The sequence below is a fragment of the Furipterus horrens genome, unplaced genomic scaffold (genome assembly GCF_987537825.1).
Source record: "Furipterus horrens unplaced genomic scaffold, mFurHor1.1.pri manual_scaffold_1, whole genome shotgun sequence".
In the NCBI taxonomy this organism is placed as follows: domain Eukaryota; kingdom Metazoa; phylum Chordata; class Mammalia; order Chiroptera; family Furipteridae; genus Furipterus; species Furipterus horrens.
In genome coordinates, this window is record NW_028327171.1 from 13,460,391 (window position 1) to 13,475,679 (window position 15,289).

At 41.3% G+C, this 15,289-nt stretch overlaps 1 protein-coding gene across 6 annotated transcripts in view; it reads left to right on the top strand.

Annotated features, from left to right (window-relative positions):
• Window positions 1-14,091, top strand: part of APP (amyloid beta precursor protein) — a 235,177-nt gene extending 221,086 nt beyond the window's left edge. For all 6 annotated transcript variants that reach the window (XM_090272616.1, XM_090272635.1, XM_090272642.1 and 3 more), the window contains 3 exons: window positions 2,376-2,476; window positions 5,198-5,344; window positions 13,524-14,091. In XM_090272616.1, the coding sequence (XP_090128742.1) occupies window positions 2,376-2,476; window positions 5,198-5,344; window positions 13,524-13,625 (350 nt within the window). In that variant the 3' untranslated portion in view covers window positions 13,626-14,091. The remainder of the gene's footprint in view (window positions 1-2,375; window positions 2,477-5,197; window positions 5,345-13,523) is intronic.
• Window positions 14,092-15,289: the final 1,198 nt, after the last annotated feature.

Here is a 15,289-nt window from a genome sequence, read left to right on the forward strand (position 1 = left end):
ATTAGAGTCCAAATAAGGTGAAACTTAAGATAAAGTGCTAATAATTTTGAAGAAAATAAATGAGAACAGACAGCCCTGCACTCTTAGGACTGGGCGGGGATTGGAGGCGGTGAAGAGGACAGTCAGTGACAGCACTAGTTAAAGGAGGGGAGAATTGAAACTGTCCCACCTTGATTGTACTTCTGTCTTTCATGTTTATATTAAAAAGAATGTTATAAAAGGAAATTGAAACCCAAGATAGATCAAGAAAAAGAAACCAATAGAGTTCCTCGTATTAGTTATCTATTGCTGTGTAACAAATAACCCAGTGACTTAGCAACTTAAAACAACAAGTATTTCTTGCTATTACTGTAAGGCTCAGGATGTTAAGCATGGTTCAGCTGGTGCTTCTGGCCCAGAGTGTCTTGGGCGGTGGCACTCAAGACATCTGCCAGGGCTGCAGTCAGCTGAGGGCGTGAAGCTGGACTGGGACATGTGGGTCTATTTCCAAGATGACTCACCCCTATGGCTGTGAGCAGGAGACCTCAGTACCCACCATGGGAACCTTTTTATAGGATTGCTTGCATGTCCTCACAACACGGCAGCTGGCTTTCTCCAGACTGAGAGAAAGAATAAAAAGGAAGCGACAATGCCTTTTATGGCCTAGTATCAAAAGTCTCCATCATCACTGTCACCATATTCTCTGTTCATTAGAAGCAAGTCACTGCATCCAATCTACACCCAAAGGAAGGGAGTTAATCTCACCTCTTAAAGAATGGAGTGCAGATTTTGGGTATATTTTAACACCGTCGCTTCTCTCTACCCAACTTCAAATCATATGACCCAGAAAAATCGCAGGCTAAGAGAACCTGAGGGTGCAATCACAAAATTGTTTTCCGTGATCCTTGAGGAATCTAGAGAACAGAAGGGCTTGGAAAAGAGGAATAAGAAAATGTAGTTCTGACGAGCAGAAGGGAAAGAAGGTAGCGTCACAATCTATAAGCAGGTGTAGATTGATATTGATCTTGAAATCAGTTTTCAAGCAGCTTGTTGAATGGAAACTTGGTGAGCAACTGAACGAGGAATGGGTGATAGGTCATGACCAGCGTGGGTCCCCGAGGTGTTGGGCCATTATCCTCTGTTCCTTCCTGATAGGCTGTGCTGTAGGACCGGCACATCAGATGCTGTGGACGTCGCTTTCAGCTAGGTGTGTAGACGAGGTGGTAAAAGGGACTAACCGAAGAGCAAGAAATTAGGTCCCATGGGAGCTGAAGGAACCAGGAATGTGTAGCCCCAATAAGAGGAGAGTCAGCAAGACGATAATGCAGAAGGGAGCATGGGGCTTGCCGTGCCCTGAATAGGCTCAGAGATATTAGAGGACATTGATTTGGGCTTCATGTAAGAAAGACCATTCTCCAGGCAAAGCTGCCTGAAAACAGAAACCAACTGATACATTCTTTTGTTCAAGCAGGAACTGAGAGTTGGCCCTTGGTTGGGAACACCTGAGAGGAGATGATTTTAAAAGCCCTTCTCATCCTAAAATTACGACTTTTGCTATTTAAATACAATGTAAAAAATTATACTTTGTACTTCCATTTTCTTTTTCTAAAAAATGACTTTGCCTTTTGTTTTTAAGCTTCAGATTATTATTTGAAAAATGAAAAAATGGTAGCAATTAGTGGAATAATCATATAGCATTTTATAGAGCAGGAAGAGTCTGTTAGTCCCAAAGAAGCATTTCCAAAAATTGTATACCGCAGTGCTTTATTCAGCAATGAACCAATTACACTCTGTATCTGTAACTAAATCACTTAACTAAATAAATGATAGGATTTTTACAATGCTTCACTGCATAGATACATGAACATAATTTATTTGTAATTGGAATAAAGCCTCAAAGTAGCAGTTTTGTTCTACTAGGTAATTAATGTTCGTTTTTAAAGGCTTTTATTATTTTTTTCTGAAGGAATGTGGGCACATGCAAAAAGACATACAATAGGCTCACAATAAGCTCCAAAAACAAGCCGGCATATTCTAGAAACAAACCCTTGCCAACATCCCTATCATTTAACTTCTGTTTTTCCCCATTACAAAAACATACATACATATACACACATACACACATATATATGTAGTATGTGTTTAAAGACAGTAGAAGCCTTAACTTCAGATTTCTTTAATCTTTAGTCTCTTTTGTTTAAAATAGGTGGTGGTTAAGGATTTATATATGGCGTGTCATTTTTCTGGAAAAAGGGCCATTAATCTATTTTCATTTAGCTTCAGGCCTAGAAAGAGTTTTTGGTGGCCTTTATCTCGTAGCGTTACTGTTCATAGAGAAAACAAACAGACTGTCCTGCGTGTTTTAATTATGGCATAATGTTTATGGTATAATGCAGGTTCAGGCTTGACTAATATCAAGACGGAAGAGATCTCCGAGGTGAAGATGGATGCGGAGTTCCGACATGACTCGGGGTATGAAGTTCATCATCAAAAATTGGTGCGTAAAATAATTTACCTCTTCCTTCACTCTGTCTTGCCAAATAACTTACCAGCACTTGCTCACCCTGTGCCACAAATCCAGTTAAGGAAAAGATGAAAAACGATAAATAAAACGCCTCCTTATAGGATCATGATGAAAACATGAAGAAAAGAAAGAGAGGCCCTTTCTCTCATAATTCTTTGTTTCTGAAAGGCAGCTAAGCCCACATTGGGCTTCAAGTAAAATGAATATCTATGATAGCAGCCATTCTAATTAACTTCCATTCCCTTTTTTTTTTTTTTTTTTTTTTTTTTTTGGTAAACAGGTTTATAATAGATTTATTTGAAGGATCGTAATCTCATACACGTGCAAACACTATGTGGCTTCATGGAACACCTTATTCTGGCCATTCGCTTAAGTGCACATTAGTTCCTTCTTTGTCGCTTCCTCTCTTCCTTCCTGTCTTTCCCCAGCCCCCTCGTTTTAAATCCTCCTGCAGGTTGGATCTGGGGTTCGCTCTCTGAGTCTCCACCAAGGTGAGCGTCGCTGCAGACTGTTCCCAGCCGTGCCGTTGGTTACAGGCTGAGCAAGGAAAATGGCAGTTTCTTTTTCAGACAAAATCAACCGCTCACTTTTTTTTCCCCCAAATATTAGAATTAGAGGAAATCAAAAAGCAGCCGTTTCCTTTGCAGGCAGCTCTAGTCATTATGTAAAAATCCTTTACCAGAAGCTTCAGAAATATCCTGCATTATGTTAGGTTCCTTCCATCTCGTTCAGTAAGCACAATAAGGGGGTTAAATTTTATTACACATTCAGTGGTGAACAAGGAATTATAATAAAATTATCATAACAATCATAATAATTGAGAACTGCTTGCTCAGGCACTTATTTTACTTATTTTCGTTTCTGTGTGTGGTTTTTATTTTTCTTTGAAGGGGAAGTTTATTTTTCCAATATTCCTAAGTAAAACTTATAAATCCAGCTATTGAACTCCAAAAGATGCTTTTAATTGTTTATGCCTCAACTTTTCACTCTGAAATAATTGGAGCAAATCAAAAACTGACTCGAGCGAGTTTTACATTTTCACTCCCATAATTTTTCTTTTTCCTTTTTTTTTTTTTTTTTTTTGGAAAAAGACTTTTTAGCTTTTTGGAGCTTGGTTTTTATTGGCAAGTTAATCCAATATAGTTATTATGGAATCGGGGACATTCTTGGTCTGGCTAATGCTGAAGAGGTTAAAGGAAAAACTGGGGGAGCTACTGAAGAGTTGGGAGCTGCTGGGGCAGAGAGCTGAAGATTAATGTGTAGATTTGCATTCTCTGGCGCCTGTGTCATGAAAGTCCATTGCTGCAATTACACCGACTCCTGTAATGCGACAGTGACTAATGACAGCAGCAGCAATTAGGAGAATCCGCTCCCTCTACTGAACTCCTTGATAAGATAATGCACTATAATTAGTGCAATGAATATTACAAAATTACAGTATTTTCTTTAAGACATAGGAAGATGTCCAGGCTTGCATTTATTGCTGATTACCTTACACTTGTCTCATTAGTTAATTAATGATTTGCTTTTTATAAATAATGTTAAGCTAGCAAATTTTTTAGAAAGTGGAATGTTTATGAACAGCTGCTAATTTTGTTGCAAACAGACCATGAGTAAAACTCATAGAAATTTGCTATGTACTACATTGCTTCTTCAGATGGCCAGAATATTGGTTTTAGTTATGACAATCTGTCATTTAGTCTTGATATTAAAGGAAAACAGTATTTAGGGAACTGTTTTCATTAATTTATATAGCAAATGTGATCTGTTTAGTAGTCATTAGGCTAAATGACCTGGCATGAGATCATCTCCTTATATAAAAAGATGATAAAAATTGCATTTTGCTTTTATAATTCTATTGAAAAGCAGTTAAACTTGAAAAAGAATGGCTTGTTTTTGTAAACACTAGAAAGAAGTATAGTATAATAAATGCATCATACTGAAAAAATTTCTTTTTTACAATGGTCTCCAAATTCTTTTTATATTTAATCCAAATAAATAGCAACATTCTGTTGGATTTCTGGAGACAGCATATTTAAAAAAGCATGAGTTATTATGATTTATGAAAAATTCTTACCTACTACTTCCCTTTGAAATAACTGCCTTTTAAACATGTCTCTCAAGGTTAATTAGTGTCCCACTGAATTATTGTGGCTAAAACTGGGTAACAAGACATCTTTTTTCTTCTGTTTAACTCCTTTGTTTTGGAATGCTTATTCCTGTATACTGATGTCCCTCTAAGGAAGTGGGGACACCTGCAGGCATAGTTATCATGCATCAGGTCTCCCGATCTTAAACCTGCTGTGACTAGGAAAATGCTGGCCTCCTTTTATAGTCATGATTCATACCTTTACGGCTTTTGATAGATTCCCACCTCTCACTGAATGTTTCACCTGTCAGAGGGTTTCAGGTCCCATGGCTTCTGTTTTCCTGCTCTAGGGACATGGGAGGGGGTGGGGGGGAGTAGACTCGCTAGCCCTGACCAGCCACACAGTGTACATCATTCTATGGACTACAGATATCATTCTCAGTTAAGTAGAATGTGTGATTTTTTTTTTCAAGTTTGCACCCAAAAATGGAGTGGCCAGCAACTCAAACTTACAGTATGAGATACACTTAATATACTAAAACTTTACATATTCCGTGTCAAAATGTCTTATGCAGTTACAATCCCTTTTCTTACTTGTTTTTAAGGTGTTCTTTGCGGAAGATGTGGGTTCAAACAAAGGTGCCATCATTGGACTCATGGTGGGCGGTGTTGTCATAGCAACAGTGATTGTCATCACCTTGGTGATGCTGAAGAAGAAGCAGTACACGTCCATCCATCATGGTGTGGTGGAGGTAGGTAAACGTGGCTGCATGTTTGCAAGTGGGAGTGAAAGACTACGAGGGGGTATTTTTGCCTGGTGTTAGACTAAGGATGATTCGTGTATCTCTTCGTTGAAAAAAATCCTTATTCCTGCATGAGCTCTCAAGTTTCAGCTCTTTTCTTGCTTTGGTTTTTATTCATTCTGACATAAGTACTATGATCAGGGCATGGGGGTTGTGTGCTGCTACAGCAGCTTCTTATAATTTGTATTGAGATATCAGAATATTAAATGATAATGCATGGCTTAAAAAGCGTGATTACGCTCAAGCATTTAAAAGAAAAGAAAAAATGGCAGAACTTAAAAATGAAAAAGGAAGTGGAAGGCTGCTTTTTTCAACTAAAAATTAAGCACATTTATTCCTGGATTTTTTGTGTGTCTTAAATACTCTGATCTCTAACTAAAACCAGGTAAATAATAATTTTCCGTAAAGTCTTAACCTTTAAAGTTTTGCATGCAGACAACTAAGCAGGACATGCAAGGTTATTGGAGATGTTCCACCTGTGACCCTGCACTTCTCACCTGAAATATCCTAGTTTCGAGCCAGGGGTGCAGTCGTACGGGAGGTGGAGAGAGGACCCACCCGTGACGGTCACAGTTACTGCACAGTTATGTCCTTGAGACTGTGTCTCCCCACAGGCCAGTCTGTGACTGACGTGACTGTGTACAGCACAGAAGTAGCGGGTTACACCGCCAAAATAGAGTAAGCTACGAAATTGAAATATTGACTTAAGCTCATGATACAAAATATTGGAAAATAAAATGTATGAATAACTTCTTTTTGTGCTTCTAAAATACAGTTGGAGGGCGGGAACCTCATGGTGTGTGTAAGTCTTAGAAAACAGTGAGAGAGTTAATTCATCGAGGGAGGTGTCGGATTTTTAGAGCTGACAGAGATTTCAGTGATCAATCAAACCGATCTCCTTTTGTAGATGAGAAAAGAGACCCAGACGAAGTATTTGCCCAGTGTCAAGCCGAGTAGCACCAAGGTCAAAGTGTCCCCACATCCTCTCCATTGTTTTTTCCTTCAGAGAAAAGTCCAGATTATTTCCAAGAAGTTACATTTCTTGCTAACCCCAAAGAAGTGTTTTCCCAGCCATTTTTGATCTTAAGGGAGCAGGAGCAGTTTAAATATATTAAGTCTGTGACAAAGCCAGGAACCTTACTTTGTTCAGCTCCTAAAATCTCCAAGCTACTTGTTTGTAGGAGCTGCTGATGGAAATTGATTTTGTATCTTATTTTCTCTGTCTATATGGGTATGGATGTACCAGAGAGCAAAGAAATGAAGGAATCCAGGGAACGAGTAACAAAATGTAAAAAAACTGAGTGACTGACAAACTGCCATGTGAGCATATAAAATCAGCAATGACACTGTCACCAAATGTGGGGTGTTGCTCTTTTTGTAACAGTATTTCTGAGCTTGTGTCCTCTGAAAGTGTAAGACGTATTACTAGCATCCGTTTATCTCATTCCTACTCAAAACAGTTTTGTTTTTCATTTTAATTCCAGGATTGGGCAAATTAAAGTTTTTACATACTTGAGTAATTCAAAAACCTTTTTTAACTTCTTTAATATAATTGTGTTTTAATTGCCTTGGACCGATGAATCTACCCAAGAGGCAGCTTCCTTTTTTATCAAAGTGCCTGTCTTTGGTGACAAAGGCCACATAGATAAGTCATCGCTTATCATCATTGATAGCTTAAGCAACATAACAAAGTCAGTTTTACCAGTGGATTAATTGACGTGAACAAGACCTAAGTTCCCGTGGCATCTCACCAACCTGATGACGAAATGACATGGTTCGAGGACCTACTGTATGCGTTCGCTCAGGCTTCCATAGCAAAGCCACAGACTGGGGGCTTCAGCAACAGAAAGGTATTTCCTCAGGATTCCGGAGGCTGGACATCTGAGGTCGGGGGCTCGTGCGTGGCTCCCTGTGCCTGCACCTCATCTTTCCTCTGTGTGTATCTGTGTCCACACCGCCTCTGCTTGTAAGGACACCGGTATTCCCAGATTATCCGGGCTTACCCTCATGATTTCATTGAAACTTAATTACCGCTCTAAAGTCCCTGTCTCCAAATACAATCATATTGTGAGATACTAGAGGTTAGGACTTTACTATATGAATTCGGGAGGGATACAGTTCAGCCCATACCAGAGCTCAGTGAGACTGGGCAGGAAAGGGAGGCCTCTCTCAGGACTTACCAGGTACTTATTTGAAAGGACACATCCCCAGGCCTTACCCCAGACCTCAGGAAACAGACTTTCCAAATAGAAGGCTGGGAACCTGAGTGTTGAAAATTTTTCTGACATGAAGGATCATCTAAGTATTTCTTCTTTCAAAAAAAAATCCATAGATAACTGTTTATCTACAGTTAGGCCCTTTACGGCTATAAAGAAGACCTAAACTGGTGTAATTATAGCAACCTAAGTTAAGTTTCTTTTAGTTACCAAGAAAAGTCTCCTTGGATATGAAACTTCAGAAAAGTAGACACTTCAACAAAGATTCTGGGGAGGGCGGGGTGGGGGGGGGAATAATTTTTAAGCCAAGAGGCATCCTTAAAATAAACAAAATTATAGGGAGGGCAAGTTTTTCAGCTCTCCTTTTGATATTCGTTTTCTAGCTACTTGAGAACAACTAGAAACCTCTTTAGAGTGAGTGTCCCGCCTTGTTTGGGTTTCTGAAGAAATGCTTTGTCAAGCTCCGTATTGGGCTGTGTGAAGCAGTGTTGGACCACAACTTCATCTAAGGTGCTGTCCAGCGTCCCTGCCCTTTCAGCAGGTTCTAGTCCAGCGGGGGTTGTCAAACGTGAACACGAAGAGCCGCAGCCCAGCCTGGGCACCTAGGCTGACTCACCTGGACCAGGCGATGCAGTGTGCTGTGGGGTTTCAGAGGACCCCTTCTCTAAGGGCAAACCCGAGTCTACACTCCATGGAACTGATTCTCCTACAGACGTTCTCTGCCTGTCTTCATGGGCTTTCACACTCAAGTACCCAGAAACAGGTTTATTTCCAGCTCTGATTAACCTGCCTCATTAATGAGTAACCAACCCTCCTTCACTAAGAACAAAATGGAATAAATGAATATTTCCACTGGACTGGCTGGCGCACATTGTACGTCACATGATCGGTGCATGAAGAAGTCACAATGGAGGCACTGTTCTCCAGGAAATCTCTGGTTCTCAGAGTGAAAGATCCTGACAGGAAATGACAGAAATGTGGAAATGAGAATGAGCCTGGTCTTTTTATTAACAGAGTTGTTACCAGAGGGAATGGAGAAGTGGCTGGCTTTTGTTTTTAGAAAATAAGCAGTAAACATTGATTTAATGATTCGCTTAGCCCTGAGGCCAGAGATACATTCTGTGAGCCATTAACCACGGTTTCAAGGAGATCACATGCTTTTGCTGGTGCCTCAGGCAGTGACATGACGGCTCTCCATTGCACTGCTCCCCGAATGTGCCACCCTCTGGTGGCCGGGAGCCCGACTCCAGCTGGTACCCGCCGCTGCTCCTGTGTGAATCTGGTCCTGTAAAGCCCATCGATGCCGGGTTCCGTTGCACAGTAGATCCTCCTTTTCCACACTGTTGTCAGCTGACAGTGGACACCTGAAAATATATATCGCACCTCTTTCCAGTCCTCCCGAACGGAGACCTCACCTTTAATGGCGGATGTAGTTTAAGGTTACAAACTTGCAATGAGTATTAAAAAGCCCTAGAGATCTGGTGCACAGTAAAGTGAATATAGACAATATTGTAATCAAACTGGCGAAGAGACTAGAGCTTAATTATTCCAGCCACCAGAAAGAAAAAATAATTCTTTAATGTGATAGAGACACTAATTATCACCACAATGGTAATCATATTACAGTGAATAAATGGGTCCAATTAACATGTACACCTTAAATTTGCATCATGTTATAGTCAAATATATTTCAACTTTTAAAAATTAGGGGGAAGGAGGGCACAAATTCTTGATTATAGGGTGGAAAACATTTTTATTCCACAGATCTGTTAACTAGAACAGCAGAAGTCTCTCCATGCCCCCAGTCATCTCATTGATGATCTAAATGAGAAGCAAGTAGCTTATTTAGTTTTTTGTGGAGTTATGACGTATGACTTTTTCTGATGAATGTGCCATACTGTGCTGGTGACGTTATAAAAATACTATGGCCCCATGGGTCTTTTTGTTCTGACAAGAAGGTGATACTAATGGGCTATTGTAGAGCAGTCGGACAGAATGGGCAGGCGAAATGGGAAGCAGAGGTAAGAAAAAGTGAAGCTGGACTCAGAATCCGCACGTGTCTCAAAGCCAACGGCAGGATGAGAAATTGGAAGGTCAGTGGAAAACACCAAAAATGATGTGAAGGCATAGCAAAGATTCCAGAGCCTGCCTTAAGAATTACTCCATGTGGGCATTCAACATAACTGAGCTACTTATCAAGAGATAGAATTATAATTAAGAAAAGGAATGTGTACACAGTTGAGCAGAAAGTCAACACTGGAAGGACTAAATGGGGCTTGAAAAGTTGATTGCCCTTTTCTTTGTTTTTATTTTTCTGCCCAGTTACTGGTTCCTTTGATTTTCTTACTCTCTGCCGTTATTATGTACATTTTAGTTTATCTTCTCTTCCTCTCCTTATCCACTTGGATGACCTGAAATGGAAAGTTGCAGGGGTCGGGATTTGGTTGTTTGGCCTAACTCGATGCCATGCGTTAAAGGGACACCCATCAACACACATCCTGCTGGTGGCTATTGAGTATAAAATGAAAACGTGGTGTTTGCTGGCCTGCAGTACCTACACTAGAGACCGTGTGATTACGGGAGAACTAGAAACTGAGGATACCCAAATAGAATTTTATCTCTCTCCATGATGGTTGAGCTGTAAATTCCTCTGGATATAGTAAAGGAGTAAGCGGCTGCAAAAAGTCAAGTTCAGGGAGAAAGGAGGAGGAGGAGGAGTATTCAGGAGTTCTACCCAAGGCTCTTAAGACTGGGCTCAGCCCTATACTGTGTGGAGCCAGGTGAAGGCAAGCCACAGTGCAGTCGGGAATCCAGGGTCTCAACGAAGACCACACACTTGCACCAAGAGACAAGCATGGACCTCAGATCGCACTGCTGCCATCCAGTTCAGAAAATTGGGAGGCAGTGTTCAGAGCTGTCAGCAAGTGACAGCTGTCCCTGCTGCCAGCACGGTCCTATCATTCCTTCTAGAACAAGCACCACTGGCTCCAACTCCCCCAGCTCTGCTCTAAGGGACATAATGCTAAAGTGGTCGTCTGTACGTGGTCGCAGCGGGCTGGCGGGCGCATGGTCACATGGTGGCCCACACAGGGATCCTGCTTAGCCGTGAGTGACAGGTCACTGAGCCTGCTGGAAAGAAGGCTCCCCTTTACCCCAAGCTCTTTCTTCAGTAATGGGTTTATCCGTGAACATGAGGACTCATGTTTCACATTTTGCTTTCAAGGGGTTGGGGATAACAAAGCTAAAATCCGTACTCCTTGGGTGCCATTTTGTAAAGATAGCCCTTTCTCCTATAGCTACCAGGCCCTCGGAGGTCTGAGGGCCAAGCCACCCACAGCAGGAATGGTGACACAGGCCACCTCCCGGTGTCCGGGGACAGAGGATGAGCAAGTAGAAAAGAGGCCACGAAAAAAAGAGATGAATTAAATGCCTGGGTTTCACACCAGCCTCTGAGCCTCGCATTTCTAGCAGGGTCCTCTAAAGCGCTTGGCTTTGGGCTTTGAAGGGGACATAAACTGTTGAAGCACCAGGTGTCCCTCTGCGCGTGATGAATGCAGATGACAGCTGTCGGCCAGTGCGTGGGTTGCTGCGGCCCCTGGAGGACATGCAGCCATAACATCTCAACATTCAAGCAGCATCATGGGTTTTCTGCACTCGTGAATGTAGCTGCTTTGGGCTGGATCTCCCCAGCAAGGGTTCTTTTTAACCTCGACATTCTTTGAAATCTCAGTTCAGAGGTAGCACAGAGCAAAGGGAGGCTCACGTTTGAATGACCTATGGCCACTGCCAGGAAAACATGGGGGGTCATTCCCACTAGGCCAGGGATGCTGAGCGTCCATTGGAACAGCGTCCTGTGAGGGTCATACTGACTGACCATGGGAGAGCCAGCGTATATTGACAAATCCTTCCTTCAGTTTTACTGAGGCATAATGGACATATAATGTATTAGTTTTACTTACACAACATGATTTGATAGATGTATATGTTGTGAAATGATGGCCACAAGTTTTGTCAACATCCATCACCTCGTGTAGTTGTAAGTGTGTTCCTTGTGATAAGAACTTTTTAAGACCTACTCTCTTAGCAACTTTCAAATATACAGTGTAGTGTTCCTGGTATTAGTCACCGTGTTGTACAATACATCCCCATGACTTGACTTATTTTATAACTGGAAGTTTGTATCCTTCACCCATTTCACTCAGCCTCAACCTCTTGTCTCTGGCAACCACCAAACTGTCCTCTGTAGCTGAGTTTGGGTTTGTTTTTTACATTCCACGTATAATTGATATCATCCAGCTTTCATCTTTCTCTTAGTTCATTTAACATAATGCCCTCAAGGTCCATCCATGTTATCACAAAGGATAAGATTTCCTTCTTCACTGTTGAGTAATTGTGTGTGTGTATGTACCCCATTTTTGTTATTCATTCATCTGTCAGTGGACACTGGTTTTCATGTCTTCCCTATTGTAAATTATGCTGCAATAAACATAGGGATACAGACTCATTCTTGACATTATGAAGTCATTTCCTATCAATAAATACACAGAGGTGGGGTTGCTGGATCTTCGGATGACTCTATTTTTAGTTTATTGAGGAACCTCTGTACTGCTTCCCGGAGTGACTGCACCGGTCTTTTCATCCAAGTTATTCATTAGACTGGTTTTGTCACGGCGTCATACCAGTCTCCATCCCTAGACATGGTGTCTTAGCACCAACACATCTACTCTGCTCTTTTCCCTTCGTTGGGAAGCAGTGTGGAGTCAGAACCATGGCAGGTTGGATGTGTCAGTCGTGGGGGGAGGGGAGGGGAGGTTGCTGCAGAAGGAGCTGAATGTCGCTTGGCAGCACTCAGCTGTCGGGGGCAGGCCTGCAGTATTCTCCTGACATGGGGAGCCCAATTTTGTCATGTGCAGAACAGAAAGATCACTTTGAATGAGAAACCATCTTCTGTACACTACAATTCTGACTTTTCTTTGGAAAATATGCTTCTTCGTTCTGATTAAATTTGTGTTGCTTTTCTTCATCTACCAATGGTTTTGCAGAAAAGAATTTTTTTTTAAATAACAAAAGTAAATTTTTATTCGTTCAGCAAAGAAGTAAGTACTTCCTCTTTCCTGTACACTCTTGAGAGAGACAGCTAATAAAAGAGACACCCGAACAGCCACTCCCCACAGGTACATGAGGCTGGGGATGGGAGGAGGTTGGGGGGTGGGCTTGACAAGTTTCAAATTGCCAGCCTAATCTTAGAGATAAAGCACCATATCAACAGAGGGTCTATTTTTAAACCTTTAGCAGGACAGACTTCTGTAGTACCTTAGTGCTCACTTTAAAAAAAAATTGCGAATCTAGAACGGCATTTCCTTGCTATATTTTCCCTTTTCTTCTGTGCCAAATGAGAACCCCTTTGATGTACATCTATTGTTATTTTAATTGAAAGACATATTAAATTTAGTAAAACAAGGACAAATTTAACATGGGAAGGTAACACAGTCCAGATTTGCGTGTCCCAGTAGACTTTGCTGGATTTCTGTTCCCGATACTCTTGGATATTTTTTCTGGTTTACCACCACACTTTCAAATAAAGCAGTCTTCCATCGTGCGTGGTTTGTTTGTTTGTTTGTTTGTGTGTGTGTGTGTGTTTTATTGAGCCAACAGAGAAGGGAAAAAAATAAATTTTCCACACTAGATACATCATCCAGTTACTGTTCAGTTGAGGAAACCAATGAGCACTTCAAGGTTTGAAGCGCCACCTGGTGGCTACATGGAGCATCTGAGTAACTGAATAGTCGGTGTTCTGCAATCTTGGCAAAAGAAGAGTACTGTACTTCTTATCATCTTCCAGTTTATCCACGTGCACTCTTTAAAGGCTGTTCTTTTTTTCTTACTCAGTTTTCCTCGTGCTTACTTTTCAGGTTGACGCTGCTGTGACCCCAGAGGAGCGCCACCTCTCCAAGATGCAGCAGAACGGCTATGAAAACCCAACCTACAAGTTCTTTGAGCAGATGCAGAACTAGACCAACCGCCGCAGCAGCCTCTGAAGTTGGACAGCAAAACCATTGCTTCACTACCCATCGGTGTTCATTTATAGAATATTGTGGAAAGAAACAACCCCTTCTGTTTTATTATTCACTCATTATCGCCTTTTGACAGCTGTGCTGTAACACAAGTAGATGCCTGAACTTGAATTAATACACAAATCAGTAATGTATTCTCTCTCTTTACATTTTGGTCTCTACACTACATTATTAATGGGTTTTGTGTACTGTAAAGAATTTAGCTGTATCAGACTAGTGCATGATTAGATTCTCTCCTGATTATTTATCACGTAGCCCTTAGCTGGTTGTATATTATTCTTGTGGTTTGTGACCCAATTAAGTCCTACTTGAAATATGCTTTAAGAATCGATGGGGGATGCTTCATGTGAACGTGGGAGTTTAGCTGCTTCTCTTGCCTAAGTATTCTTTTCCTGATCACTATGCATTTTAGAGTTAAACATTTTTTAAGTATTCCAAATGACTTAGAGAATTTTTTCCATGACTGCGTTTTACTGTACAGATTGCTGCTTCTGCTCTATTTGTGATATAGGAATTATGAGGATACACATTTATTTCTTTGTGCCTGTTTTATGTGCACACATTAGGCATTCAGAATTGAAATTTTTTTGGTCCATGAATCTTTGGATCTTTGATAAAGAAAAGAACCCCTGTTCCTTGTAAGCACTTTTATTGGTGGGGGTGGGGGGAGGGACTGCTCTGCTGGTCTCAAATTACCAAGAATTCTCCCCAAAAAATTTCTGCAGGATGATTGTACAGTCATTGCTTATGACCATGATAGCTTTCTACACTGTATTACATAAATAAATTAAATAAAATAACCCTGGGCAAGAGTTTTCTTTGAAGAATGACGATGGACATTAAACATTCAGAGTGGTTTTAAGGGGACAAGAGGCAGCTTTCATTTCCTTGAACCAGTCTAAATAAAACATTTTATCTGTGATACCAAAAGATGAAAGGGAAAGGGGCATAATCAGGGAATGGGGACAGCATGCCTGGACAAACCCTTTAAGATTTGTCTTCAATTTGTATAAAATGGTGTTTTCATGTAAATAAAAACATTCTTGGAGGAGCGCCATTGTGCTAGTGTGAATGATTGCCTGGTGACAGCCTGCTGATTATTTAGTCATCTGAAGACTGGCAAGAAACCTGATGTGCTCTCATATGGACAGTCACGCCTATCGCGTCTTAGCTGTAAGTTGAGGTGGAAAATTGGGGGCCGGTGCATGTCCCCCAGTGCTAGTAATGTACCACACAGACCTAGCTCCATTTTTATTCGGTCCAAAGCATTTTGCTGCCATATCTTGGTCCTCAAGTTTGTCCATGTCTTAGTCCGTTTCACAAATTACATATTTTTAACAGACTGGGTAGCTTCTAAACAACATAAACTTACCTCTTACAGTTCTGGAGGCTGGATGCCCAAGATCAGGGTGCCAGCTTGGTTGTGTAAGGCTGTTCCAGGTCACAGACTTCTTGAACCCACGTTGTAGGAGGGTGAGGGATCTCTCGGGAGCTTCTTTTATAAGTCCCTGATCCCCTTAATGAGGATTCCACCCCCATGACCTAATCACCCGAAAGCCCCCACCTAATACCATCACATTGGGCATTAGTATCTCAACAGAGGA